The 13,148-nt window shown below is 42.9% G+C and overlaps 1 protein-coding gene across 6 annotated transcripts in view; it reads left to right on the top strand.

Moving 5' to 3' along the window:
* The window catches only part of LOC124179261 (nesprin-1), a 136,964-nt gene that overhangs the window by 72,802 nt on the left and 51,014 nt on the right, over nt 1–13,148 (top strand). For all 6 annotated transcript variants that reach the window (XM_046563496.1, XM_046563499.1, XM_046563500.1 and 3 more), the window contains 6 exons: nt 66–1,310; nt 1,429–1,767; nt 2,241–2,546; nt 3,739–3,890; nt 12,053–12,863; nt 12,960–13,118. In XM_046563496.1, coding sequence (XP_046419452.1) covers nt 66–1,310; nt 1,429–1,767; nt 2,241–2,546; nt 3,739–3,890; nt 12,053–12,863; nt 12,960–13,118 — 3,012 coding nt within the window. The remainder of the gene's footprint in view (nt 1–65; nt 1,311–1,428; nt 1,768–2,240; nt 2,547–3,738; nt 3,891–12,052; nt 12,864–12,959; nt 13,119–13,148) is intronic.

The following is a 13,148-nucleotide window of genomic DNA, read 5'->3' as shown; positions in this document are numbered from 1 at the left end:
TACTCGTTTAAGTTACGCAATCATTTTTGCTACGATAAGCATGTTTTTTATGATATTATTTTCAGTACGATCGACTAAAGAAAGAAGCGAACGAGTACGCTGACGAAATTGAGAACATAACGCAGCAAGGAAAATCGATCCTTCCGACAATTAGCGACGCCGATAAGCTAGAGCTTAGTGAGCAACTGAAGAACTTGAAAGACTCGCATCGCAGAGTAGCTGGCATAATCAATGAGAGAGCCTTGGCCCTCCAGGCGAGCATAGCCGAAGCTGAAGAGGCAGCTGCGAGAGTCGCGGAAGCGGTGCAATTCATGACTGACATACAACGAGAGCTCCAAGAACTGAACAAGCCGATAGGGTCACGCGCCGAAGATGTAGAAGGCATGTTGGCGACTTACGAACGAATCTTAGGAGACCTGAAGGCCAATAAAGCAAAGCTGGCTGACCTGCAGTCTGGAAACGTCGGTGATCTTCACGGCGTTGTGAGCCAGCAGGATGACCTGATCAGAGCGCTTGAGTCCCAGATAGCGAAATTACGCCAACTCCTTCTGCTCAGACAACAGTTCATTGCTCTGGTAACAGAGATTATGACCTTCATTACGAAGTACACTGGGGTAGTTAGAGATATTGAAAAGTCCGGCCAGACGACTGAGGAAAAAATCAAACGCTATGACGACGTGATTTTAAAGATCCAGGAGTGCGAAGCGACTCTAGCTAGCGCTACTGACAAGGGGCAGCAAATCGCAGCCGAAGGATCAGCGGCCGACCGAAACAATGTGACCGAACAACTTCAGTCCCTCAAACAGCAACTCCAGTCACTGAGACGCGCCGTCGAGTCTCAACGCGAAGAACACGAGTTGGCCGCTGCCGAACACAGACGATTGGCGAACGAATTGGCAGATATTCTCGACTGGCTTCAAAGCAAGGAAAAGGACGTTAAATCTCGTCCGCTTCTCGAACGCGACTCGGCGAACGTTGATGCGGAACTGAAGAAGCACAAGGAACTCTGCGACAGTGTCAATGAAAATCTGGAGAGAATACGCGTCCTGAAGGAATCCGTCCGCCACGATGAGGGCATGCCTGGTTCGCTGAAGGAGATGCTCAGCGAGGCTGCCTCTCTGATGACATCGCTTCCTCGGGAAATGGACGATCGTGGTACCTACCTTGAAACTAACAGACTGATGCGTCTTGACTACGCGGCTTTGACAGATAAACTGCACGCTTGGGTCAGGGAAGCTGATATCCGATTACAGAGCGATAAGGACGGCCTTGACTTTGAAAATATACTGGCCGACTTGGAGGAGCACAAGGTATTTATCTGCAAACTTTTATTTGTCAATAATAGGCTGTCGGAGAGTTACATTATTGTGTATCTTATTTTCCTTGACACCAATGTTGAACCTCCATCGAATCTCTTGAATGTTGTAGATCTACTTCAGCACGGAATCATCGATACGGGAGTTGGTTTCACAGCAGATACAGCAGGCAGCGGACAAAATCTGGCCGTCGTTGAACAGTTCGGAACAGGAAGAGCTGAGTAGGGAACAACAGCAGCACACTCAGCTGCTTAAGAATACCTTGAATACTGCGAAATCGCAACGCGCTCGTCTTGAACAAGGTGCTGAGACTTGGCGTGATTATTCGCAGACTTTAGAACGCGTTCGAGCTGTAATTGCCAGGACCAGATTCTCCGATGATCCCGTCAGCACTCTGGCCGGTCTGCAATTCAATATTCAGAAAATTACTCACGCCCTCAACGACATTCAGGTGAGACACAGCACCTGGATTATTGCTAACAGTATGATGTTCAGGTTAATTCCGACTTTTGCACGTGAAATACGAATATTATTAAGCTGTATGTGTCACCTGATTATTCATCTAATCGTGAACAGTAATTCCGATTCCGGAATTTACTTATCAAAGATAAGTAGAACCTTATCTGTCGCCAATCGCACTCTCGGTATTTATGTAACGTGAATATTACTTTGCAACAAATTATGCAACCTTGACCCGAATCGTCGATGGTGGTGAATGTTTTCTCAATCGCCGAGTATTTTTACAACTTTAAACGTGTCAGTTTAAAATTATAGGACGAAAATCTCGGTGATATCACTACCGGTTGCGATGAATGACGGATGAGGCTTCTGCAGGCAGCTGACCATTTCCGTTATTTATTATTACTACTTTTTGTAGAGAGTACTATATGCTAAAATAGATCTTCCAACGTTCGTGGTTCACAGAATCAACAGTTCGAGCTAGATCTCTTGAACGAACGTGGAAGGGAGGTTCTAGACCAGGCCGACTCTGCAAACAAATCTATTATTGAGACTCAATTGTCAGCTACGACTCTTGAATGGCGTGATCTGGTTTCCGGACTCGAAGGTCGCCGCAACACTCTTGAGGCTCTTTCTCGGCACTGGGAGGAACTCGAGGCGCAATGGTCCCAGGTCGAAGCACGACTCAACGCCAACGACGAACGAAATAAACTTATCGATAACATCGTCCGATCGAAACAGCATCTCATAGACACAACCAAGTCTTTGGATGTGAGTATAATATTTCGATTCAATTATTATAATTACATCGCCATTATTCACCTCCGCATCGTGAGGATCAAAACCACTAGAGTAAGCCCGCTGATCACGATAATCAAAGAACATGTGTTCAGATCGGAAGATTTATAAGATTGAAGGTCCAAGGGAAAATGTTATATTTATAAAAATTACGCCTAGTCTTTCAACCGCACACACTTTTAACAAAGATGCTTTCCTCGTTCGTATATGAGAGAACAGTCATTTTTGAGCAATAATTTTACCATATTCTATTCCGTTTCTGATCAAATCTCCCTTTCAGTCATGATTTGAAATGAGTATTTTTATCGTTTATGGTCAGTGCGATGTTTTGGTATACACAATCGAAAGAATCGTTAATATTTGCACATAAATCAGAGGTTGACAGCTATGCTGCTGATGACGTCACCGTCGGAAAATGTTATACCAACAAAGTAAAAACTCGATGTGCAGTATAACTGAGGGTTACGTCATCGCGAGTATTCTTAGAAATTAACCGTATACATAAGTTATGATAAAACTGTTCAGCATTTTATTGTGACGCGGAATTAATTCAGTCGTCTGTATAGTGACAAGTTCTTTACATAATCATGTCCTCAAAGTTTCGTCAGTCTTTTATCGAAGCTTACATATTTTTTTTCTTCAATTTTCACTCCTAAGCGCCTGTGCCTGCTAATTGTCAAATTATTCACAATCATGTTTATAATTCCAAAATGAGTTTCACATTATTATTTTTTACTATAATCATGAATGAATCAAGGGCGAGAAATTTCAATGCGAAAATGGAACAATTTTGAATGTGTATAAGTTGAAGACCGACTTGAAGATCGAACGGAAAAATATTTCGAAAAGTAATTCCAGCCGAGGAATTTTTCGCCAATTCGCGATAATTCTTTCGGCTCTTAGACGAGGCTGATACCTAATTTTTCCATCCCCGAAACGGTTGAAAAGAGGGCAACGCTGCCAGACTTGCACAGCCAGGTACCGCAGGTGCGTGACCCCACCTCGGTCCCCGTCCCCAACCCCCAAATTAACGTTCAACTGGGGCACAATACGATTATACACGAAATCTAGTCGATTTCTAGTGTAAGCAGTGAGGAGTGCTGATCGTGTGTGCAGTTTCACCGGATCCTTGATCATTAAGTTTCGCCGTTTTCTATTATCGCAGGAGCTTCTGGCCGAGGGTGAACGACTGAAACCGGCAACCGACGAGGTGCGAAAGCTCGCTGGTCCCGTCCTTGCCTATCTCGCTGCCTTTACCGAAGAGCCGGCACGCATCCTTGAAGAACGTCTGAAGAAACTTTCACAGTCGGTGCAGTCGTGAGTGAAAAATCAATTCTTTTCCTTATTTCGTCGACTCGAAACTCAGGCCAGCCAAAATACCCCCCCACAGCCCCCGTAGGCGCGTTTCATCCCCACCAAGCCTCCCTTGGGGGCTTATCTGTAACTGTAGGTGAAGATATGCGCGCAAAATCGAAAGAGTATTCGTGCGACGCTGGAAGGAATCCCGAGAAACCCCTGTAGGGTTGAGACCTTGACTCTGAAGATATCGGTTATCGATATCGTTCATTTCATTATTGTGCCTTATTCCAGCCGCGATACTTTAGACGTAATGTGTGCGCTGTTCAATCTAATCGGTTTCTGATAAATGCCTAATTTTGTTATTCGAAAGGTTCCCTGGCGTTTTGGCACCGTGTAGATTATATGCTCTAATTATAGGGACCGTTAGAAATAGCTGGGATTAAATCCGTTTCTTGGGTATTTATATATATTTGCGAATGTTTCCTTTCGATATGTATAATTCACGATTGTGTTCTTTAGCAATTGTAACCCTGGTGAATTCAAAACATTTCCTGAATCTGTAAACTTTTATAACTTTATAAAAACGTGGAATTTTTCATGCAAAGCTTGAGATCAATTTTTGCGACAACGATTCGCGATTATTTGAATTCATGATAAAACGGGATCCCCTTGCCCATATTTTGGCGGCCGCTGTATACTCGAGCACATTTGCATGAGTATGCGTGTGTGTGTTTGCAGTGGGCTTATATGCTTTTTTTTCACTATATGTATAAGTCGTAAATTTCTTCTCTCTTTATTTCTCTTCACAGGTATCTTGAACAAAAAAATAATATAAAAATGTCGTTCGTTATTATTATACAATCTTTGCATAAATCTGTTTAACATCTCTTTCAGTTTTCAGGACGTTGTATAACTTCAGATTAAGTTGACTGTGTATAATGTTGTCAAACGGTTGTAAATTTTCATAGATCTCAAGGTGAAAACAATCAAAACGAATCAAAAACGTGTTCAACGTTATACCCTAAAAAACTTGTGACTGCACTCTGTGACAATTCAGGCAAACGCCAAACCTTATTCTTCACGATGGCTCATTTTCTTGTGATTCACACCCCAATAACCAACGTTATTTCACATTTTATTTATATCGACAATACATTTATAACGTCGACTGTCCAAATTATCATACCTATGAGTACATCTAGTTTAAATATCTGACTATTTGCCGTTCCAGCATAAGCAGTGACTGATTTTTTATTACCGCCAGCATAAGATCAGCCACTGCGAACTGGCTCAATGGCAACATAACTTGTACGATAAAGGCATTAGTAGAATTGAAATCACGATGCTGCACTGAGTAATTGCCGACATGTGTTTGCGCAGTGCATTCCTCAGTAGGAGAAAGCCATTCGGCTTACACTGAGAGAGATTATTATCGTACACAAAATTCATTTACCTACTACGTACATTAGGGAGTTCTGGAATGAGCCGATACGCACCAGATTGCAGTCATATTCAGGAGCGATATAACACAAATATAATGTATAATTGCACAAAATGTGATTATATTTGTATCTCGTCGTGCTCTAGCCCATAGCTTCCCAGGAGAGATTGAATAACTAATTGAATATTATGCAAATTTACGAGTCCCAGGCGGGAGGAGGAAGTCGAGCCAATAAACCAGTTAATTAAATGAATTTCCGGAACAAAACTAGCGAGTGTTTAACGAACTGCGTAAAATTTGCTTCAAATTGTATTCCACATTTTTATGGATGTTTGCAATCATCACAATCACGTGCAAGGTTTCAAGGTCAGTAGACTTCCGGTCCCGGAAGTAACGATATGATATCCACTGCTATGCCGGCCGTTTTCTGAATCAGTTGAGAGAGGGGACGGGATAAAGTGAAAACATAAAGTAAAAGCATAAAGTAAATGAATGAGAGAGTACCTATACATGTGGCCAGTCGCAGATGTGTACAATGGTCGCAAACCGCCGGTGGTTTCCGGTTACGACTGGCGAGCTGCAGCCCCAGTGATTTATCCGCGACGATTTGTTACGTTTGTCGAATATACATTGTTAGGAGAGAATAAAAATTACATTAAAGTTCACACAGTATTTTGGTGTCGATGTTAACATCATTTGGTATGAAAAAAGCACAATTTACACCGATGGTGTTGAATTTTGCATCAAACGATGTGGACTTATATTAAAATTGTAAATTTTCTAAAAGTATAAGTAATGTAAAAGGTTTCAGATCTAGGTGTACAGAATAACTTTAACAGAGAGGGTGTGGCAATTCTCCAACATATATGATAGTCATTCTTTTATCGGTGAAACTCGGTATCAGCAGATAACTTGATCGCGAGAGTTGCTGGATATCGCGAACATGCAGCCTGTTTTGACATTTGCACAAAAATTATCTGCAGGATACTGACTTCAGCTCAGCTGCAATGCTGATAAAAATATTTTATCATCAACGAATTTGTGTCGAAGCATACCTTCCGGTACAGTATTACACAAAATCGAGCCAGCGTATAATTCATCTTCGAAAGTTTTGCACGCTCGATTTTTCAAAGAATGTAAGATTTTTAGACCGACTCCGTAACATGTTAAATCGAATTTCCGTCGAAGGCTTTTTCCGCCCCTAAAAGCTCCGTCCGACCCCTTAACCATTCAAGTTACGGTCTAAAAATTGAGGGTGGTAAAAATTTCTCGAATCAATCTTCCGTTTCAACCGAACGTGGGTTTGATCGTTACAGAGTAAAAGTAGAGGAAAAGGCGGCCTCTGGGGAGGAACGCATACTGCACAGCGGTATTGAATTTTACACCCAATCCCGAGTCTGATGCAATATAGGCGTATGTCCGCGACTTAGTTCCGAATGCATTGAGGATCAATAAAATTGTAAGAATAATTCTTCTCGGTTGACCACCTGCAGCGTAAACGCATAATCGATACGTACGCATACACGGTGTGTACGATAGATCAGATGGCGTAATTAACAAAAAAAACTTTTGAATGCCAATAATCCTTGCTTTTGGCATAAAATGAGATTCGAATTGGCGTCCAGCAATGTCACTGGTGAATTAATTTTCTCTCCTTACTTATATGCAATTACAGCTAACTTGCGGATTGTACTCTTGTCCAAACGGACACATTAGGGTCGTATAATCTCGAAAAACTTAGTTAGCAACAAGGGCGCCCAAGTCGGACGCAGCACGTGTTCGAACTGACGTATAACGTTACAGGTCACCCACACAAGTTCAAGGTAAAACGCGACCATTAATCGCAGCGGCTTCGCCGCACGGAGTTAAAGCGAACGATGCGCAAGCGCCGAGTAGCTGGATATTCCGTAGAGCGATAACGCAAAGCCCTGTCATGTCGTAAAAGCTTGCTTGGCCGGCGAGCGATACACCGCGTATAGACAGTTCTAGCGTGCGAAGGATAGACGTATGTCAAGTGTCGACACAGAGCGCTAAAAGATGCCTCTTGAGGAACTTGCATCACGTATGTACCTGTGACGTCATAACCAAATTTGTGCCGTGACACAATGGTAAACAGCCGGAAGGTCGCAGCTCCTCACCATTCCACTCCATTCCATTCCATTTTATCGCCTGGCTGTCCGAGCAGAGCGCAAGTTTGTACGGAGGCGGACGGAACGCCGGTAGCATAATTCGCGGACTCGACGCACGATTCATATAGTCAGAGGCGTTTAGTCAACCTGTTGCCGTCGAGCTGGTGTCTAGTTCGTTCGAGGCTTTCCAAACGGTGCGCGGCTGCATATCAGATCGGAAGTAAAATAATCTAACTGCATTGGATGAACGACTTTTTAGTACTATATACGAACAGTTTATCCGTTTCGATTTTACTTTCATTCGCGGTAGTAAATTCACGCATCCGTTCGCTCGATCGAGCGGACCGCCAGTGATTTGAAAAGGAAAGTGTGTTCGGTTAACGATAGAGTGCCGTGTTCCTCACGTGTATGAGTGTTCTATTAATAAATCGTGACAACGCAACGCTTCTGTAAAAACCACAGTATAAAACTTTTTTAATTAACGTGATATCGCGCTCTGTATATACCGACAATATTTTGACACAGTTCATACGTGTATATACATATACTTTTTATCGTTTTCGTATATTTTCAAAACTCTTAACGACATAATGTTTTTGGCACAGTGAGCTTGCAGCCTTGCGAGCACAATGTTCCTTCAAGGTAAGCTTGTTCGTTTTTTCATCGACAGGTTCGCTGATTATAGAAAACACGTGGTTTTTACGCGAATCTACGTATAAGCGAATTTTAAATGTCAACTCGCGTTAGTACTAATTTTTGGGGCTCTGCAAGCACAGAATTACGCGATCGTACCGCATTTTATTTTCTGCGAAGTTTTTGTAGCTCGTTTTGGTACTTCTTTGATTTATAACTTTTTTCTTTTTACCTAATCTTCGCGCAAAATTACGTCGATAGGTGTTAGAATCGTTACTTGTGGATATAGCGTGATATTCACAAGGTGAAACCGGCATTCTACCGAAGACAACTAACGAAGGAGACTAAATAATTCATCTCGATTGATTTCAGCGCATGATTCATGATTAAAGCAAATTCACCGCGAGTTCTTGCTCCTCGACATGTTTCAATTATTGAATTGTTTTTCACTCATTTACGCTTTGCCGCTATTGATCTTTTCAGCTAGGATAGTTAAGGTTATGCGGAGGCATCATAGCGAAGCGAAAGTCTGTTTGGCATTGGAAAAACTGCCCGCAGTTCTTGATCCTTCGAAAAGCAAAGAAGGTTGTCGAAAAGCCAATATCAGAAGGTCATTCTCTGTAAATTTGTGTCAGAAAATGTGTTTCATAAATCACAATTTATACAGTGGAGCCAGTGAAAGTAGTCTTAAGTTGGACAAAGTTCGAGTAGAACTCCATTAGCTGAATAAAAAAATTTTGCAGCCTGGCTATTTTTGCACTTAAACGTGGAGCTGAGCTTAAATTGATTTCGCCTCACTCAGTGGCAGTAACATACATTTGGGTACAATCCATAGGTATACATCAAATATGTACACGTTAAACGGTCCACTCAAAGGATAATGTAATCAATGAAACGTCCGCGGACTTCACCTATGTATACGTGCCATCCGAAATAGAATGGAACGATATCTCCAAAGCATAAGTGTGATTGTTTTCTTTACAACCTTACGATATCTCCAGAGAAACAGCATTTTTGAAACGCACTTTTTTATAGATGACGATACTTCTGAGCTCTAATTATATGTACATCGCATTTTATTCTCCAGTTCACTGCGAATCATCGATATGCTATTTTCTTGCCCACTTTTCTAGTTTTTTTGATAATTTGTTTCATCGTGCCCTTATTTCTTCTATGTTGTTTTGTGAGGATACAAGTTAGAAGATTTTGAGTAAATGGCAATCGCCCAAAAATTAATGGAGCTATTCCACCTCAAAGAACTCCTATACGGCTGAAGTCTGCAGGCTGAAAACGTGCTGCTCTGTGTTTATACTCGCACTTGGTGAAGCATTCAACAATTGAAATCTATTTTTGATTACGAATCTCACCGGGCGATGAGCTAACGTGATACTAAGGTGCAGAAAAAAGGCAACTCGAGAGAGATGATCTTGCGCAGAAATAGAACGACGATAGAATGGTATTCGATTTTGGCAACGATATCACAGGGGCCATGTATCACTCAAGTGTAATAGTAGTCATGTGTGCCATTTGAGTATTCGCTGGTTGTCTGGTACGTCTCTAAAAATACTTTATCTCTCTCTTTCTCTCTCTCTTTACAATCGCGTATTTCGATTTGCAGAACCCGGAAGATTATGTCGAATACTCGAATCTTTTAATCTTTTTCTTCTTGTGTATAAGTAGATCGATCGGTATGCCGTTGAAAAGAAAAATAGAACCAACGAATCTCGATTGGTCGTAGCGAGCATCCCGAGACCTCTTATTTCAATTTTGCGCTCGCACGTGCTCGTTGTTTTGTGCATACTGTAAACAGATCATGGCAACTCACAATATTTTTTTCTCCTCAGTTCAAAGGTTTAAACTAAGTGTCTTCATAAGGCATAGTCATAGAATCGTTGCTTATGGGTTCACCGAATTTAATTAACAATTAGCTTTTTAGTCTCTTTTGGTCAGCGAGTTAACGGAAAATCGAAGAAATCAATAAGCCGACCATTGGTGTGTTTGTCAGCATTTCTCATTTGAATATGTGTTAAGAGATGACGCAGTGGTTTAAATTAATTTTGATTCGTCATTACCTCACCTCTAAATCCAGCCAGGGTCATTTCGGAATTGGCTTACTCGGCGTAAAACAATTCCGAAGGAAAATCTTCGAGCGTAATAAGTACTTGATCCGTGCAACTTTCGAAGCGAAATATTTAAGCGAATAAAGAGTCCCAAGTCGAGGTCACCGAGCGCCCTTGAATACTTATAAATTACCCTAGTACCGCATAGTCGTCGGAGAGTCGAGAATACTGCCAACGGCAACAACAAGGCAAAGATCACGAAGAGTTCCGTGCCCAGCGTTCGGATAGTTGGCAAAGAATACGAAATCACGCGAATTCGGGACCGCAAATAGAACCCACCCAAACGGAATAAAGATAAGCCTTCGATCAAAGGACGTTGATCTTTGATGTGAAATGCTTCATCTCGCCCCTGTATCTAATATCTTTGCATCCTTATTAGGCGGTTGTAGCCTTACTCCCCGATATCAGAATCAGTTCGTTTGTCCTCTAGTGTCTCAAGGCGTCTCTCGGCGACGTAAATAAGTCTTCCTGCTTGTCGCCGCGATATGCGTGCCCGTATTCTTAGGGAGACTGCACATTCGGCATTTTATATCCGGCGTCGAAAGCTTCGCTCGCCTCGAAACAGGGAGGGTTGCGCATGCGCCCCGGCGTTTTGCCAGCTAGCCCGTTCTGCCCATCGCTCGCTCGCGTCGGAGCTCATCCGCCGGCAGGCAATACGTTTCGAACCGCGACCGACGCTGTTTGGCTTGATAGTGCCGCGCCACATACTGTACTCCGAACTGTACCGATTTTTTTGTTTTTTACTTTTATTTAGTTACTTATTTGTTTATTTATTTATATTTTCGTTGCCTTACTACCAAACCTCACCTGACAATAATCGTGATACAACGTCAAGCAGTACTATAGGTGGGCTTGAAATACCAAATATAAATTAACCGGAGGCCAAATATTGCACACCTCTAAACGTCGTGACCGCGAAACAATAATGCGTGGTTTGTTCTCCAGTTCAGCGTTGCAAAGAAAATTTATGAACACGTTATAGTTATTAGTTTTCAAATATCTTAGACAATTTACAATACGTCACTTGTGACTGTTTAACGTACAACTAGATGTAGGTTAACCGGTGTCACGTGGGCATTGACGGTGTTGGAATTTTTGCCACAAAAGTATACATTCAAATACCAGTTTCGGTGGGAAATAATTTTCACATGCGTGTATAATCGCACGCGTACGCAATCCGTGTGCAGATTCTATACGGGTTAGCTTAGCCGTGATGTCATCGCTCCAAAAGATTCAGGACTATGTAGAGATTTTATTTTATTAGGTTCGGTTATAGCGCGGATGTGCGTATAGCGACCACGGTTATATTTATCGGTCAGGATACGCGTATACGTGCCGAGGGATGCGTAGCCTGAAGCGATGTCACGCCAAGCCGCAGCTGCGCTTGCGTTTCAAGCTCAATTATGCGTACAAGTAAAAGTTGAATGTATAAACCTAGAAAGCTTCGTAGTGAAAAATTTTTTCGAGGAGCAAAAACTCCTCGCGCCTCTTCGGCCTAACGCCGGATTTCAACCGTCTACTTTTAGCCAAGGCTGCTAACCGCCTGCCACCCACCTTGGCTTGGCCGTGCGTGCAACTGGCTCGCGACTGCTTTGCTGCCTGCCTGGGAATCTCGTGGTTTAAACCGTCAACAATATTGTTGAACAAGATCGTTTTCTCCTCTCCAATATTTATTGCTGTATTTTTTTCTTTTTTTTTTTATTCTCCAAATTTTCTAACACGCGTATCATTTCGTGCGAGTTTCTTCCGAACACAAATATCTGACGTACTGATCACGTAATCACGAGGTGGCAAATAGTATAATTAGGATCATCATTTTTACTTCAGTGTTCAATGTGTTGATATTTATCCAAACAGGCTTGTCGATTCACTACGCAATAAGTCCAAGAAGGCAAGTGAGGACTTGGAAACACTCGAAACGATCGAACACGAGGTACAGGAGTTGAAGAAGCGATTGGAAGAGGTCCATCACCAGACGACCTCTTTATACGTTTTCGGGGCGAACCAGGACGCGACTGAGACCGAACTCGGGGCGCTCCGTTCGTACCTCGAAGGGCTTGTCGAGACGGGCAAGAAGCTTTCGGGAGACACTAAGGCGCGGTACCAAGCTAGCCAGCAGTTGGTTCCAACCGATATCGGCCAGCAGCTGACTGCTCTCGAACTAGCGGCCGAGAGCGCAGCTTCAGCGATGGAGGAGAAGCAACGCGAACAAAAGCGAGCAAGAACTACGCGCTCTGACTACATCGCCGACGTCGATGAAGTCCAGACGTGGATTCGTGCCGCTGAACTCAAGGTGCAGGATCGTTCCATGGAGCCTTTGAAGCTCAAGGAACACCTTCAGCAGATACAAAACGAGATTGGACTGATTACCGATAAACTGGAAAGGCTGACTAGAAACGGACAGGTGATAATTGACAATACGAAGGATGGAAACGAGAGGGAACTCATAAAAAGCACAGTCAGCAACTTGACCGAGCAGCTAGCTCAGGTACGATCATGGCTCGAGGAGAAGAAGCAACAAGTTGGCGACACGTTGGACGCGTGGCAGAGATTCCTTACACTTCACGAAGCGGTCATGGCATGGATTAAGGAGAAACGGGTCTTCCTTGTTGAGCCTCTGCAGCTTAGTACTTTGATACAAGCCAGACAGAGACTCCACGATTATTCCGTAGGTGTTTCACTCGGTTGACAGACTTTTTTTTTTCTACTCTACCCTACGGCGCCTGCGCGTTGACCGTCTTACGATTTTTCTGCATCCTTTCAGACCGCGGTAAAGAGCTGCAAGCAAGTAAACAAGAATTTGAGTGAAATGAGCAAGGAGTTGGAAGGTATAGGTCAGGTGACGAACGTCGGAAATCTTCCAGAGAAACTGACCGAAGCCGAAGACGCCAAGGTTGAGGTCGAGGGTCAACTACTCGAAAGGGTGGGTCGTCGGGCATTGATTGTAACACGT

Source organism: Neodiprion fabricii, chromosome 3, assembly GCF_021155785.1.
Source record: "Neodiprion fabricii isolate iyNeoFabr1 chromosome 3, iyNeoFabr1.1, whole genome shotgun sequence".
NCBI classification, from domain to species: Eukaryota; Metazoa; Arthropoda; class Insecta; order Hymenoptera; family Diprionidae; genus Neodiprion; species Neodiprion fabricii.
The sequence above is the reverse complement of the archived record's forward strand: the minus strand, read 5'-3'. Positions and strand labels throughout refer to the sequence as shown.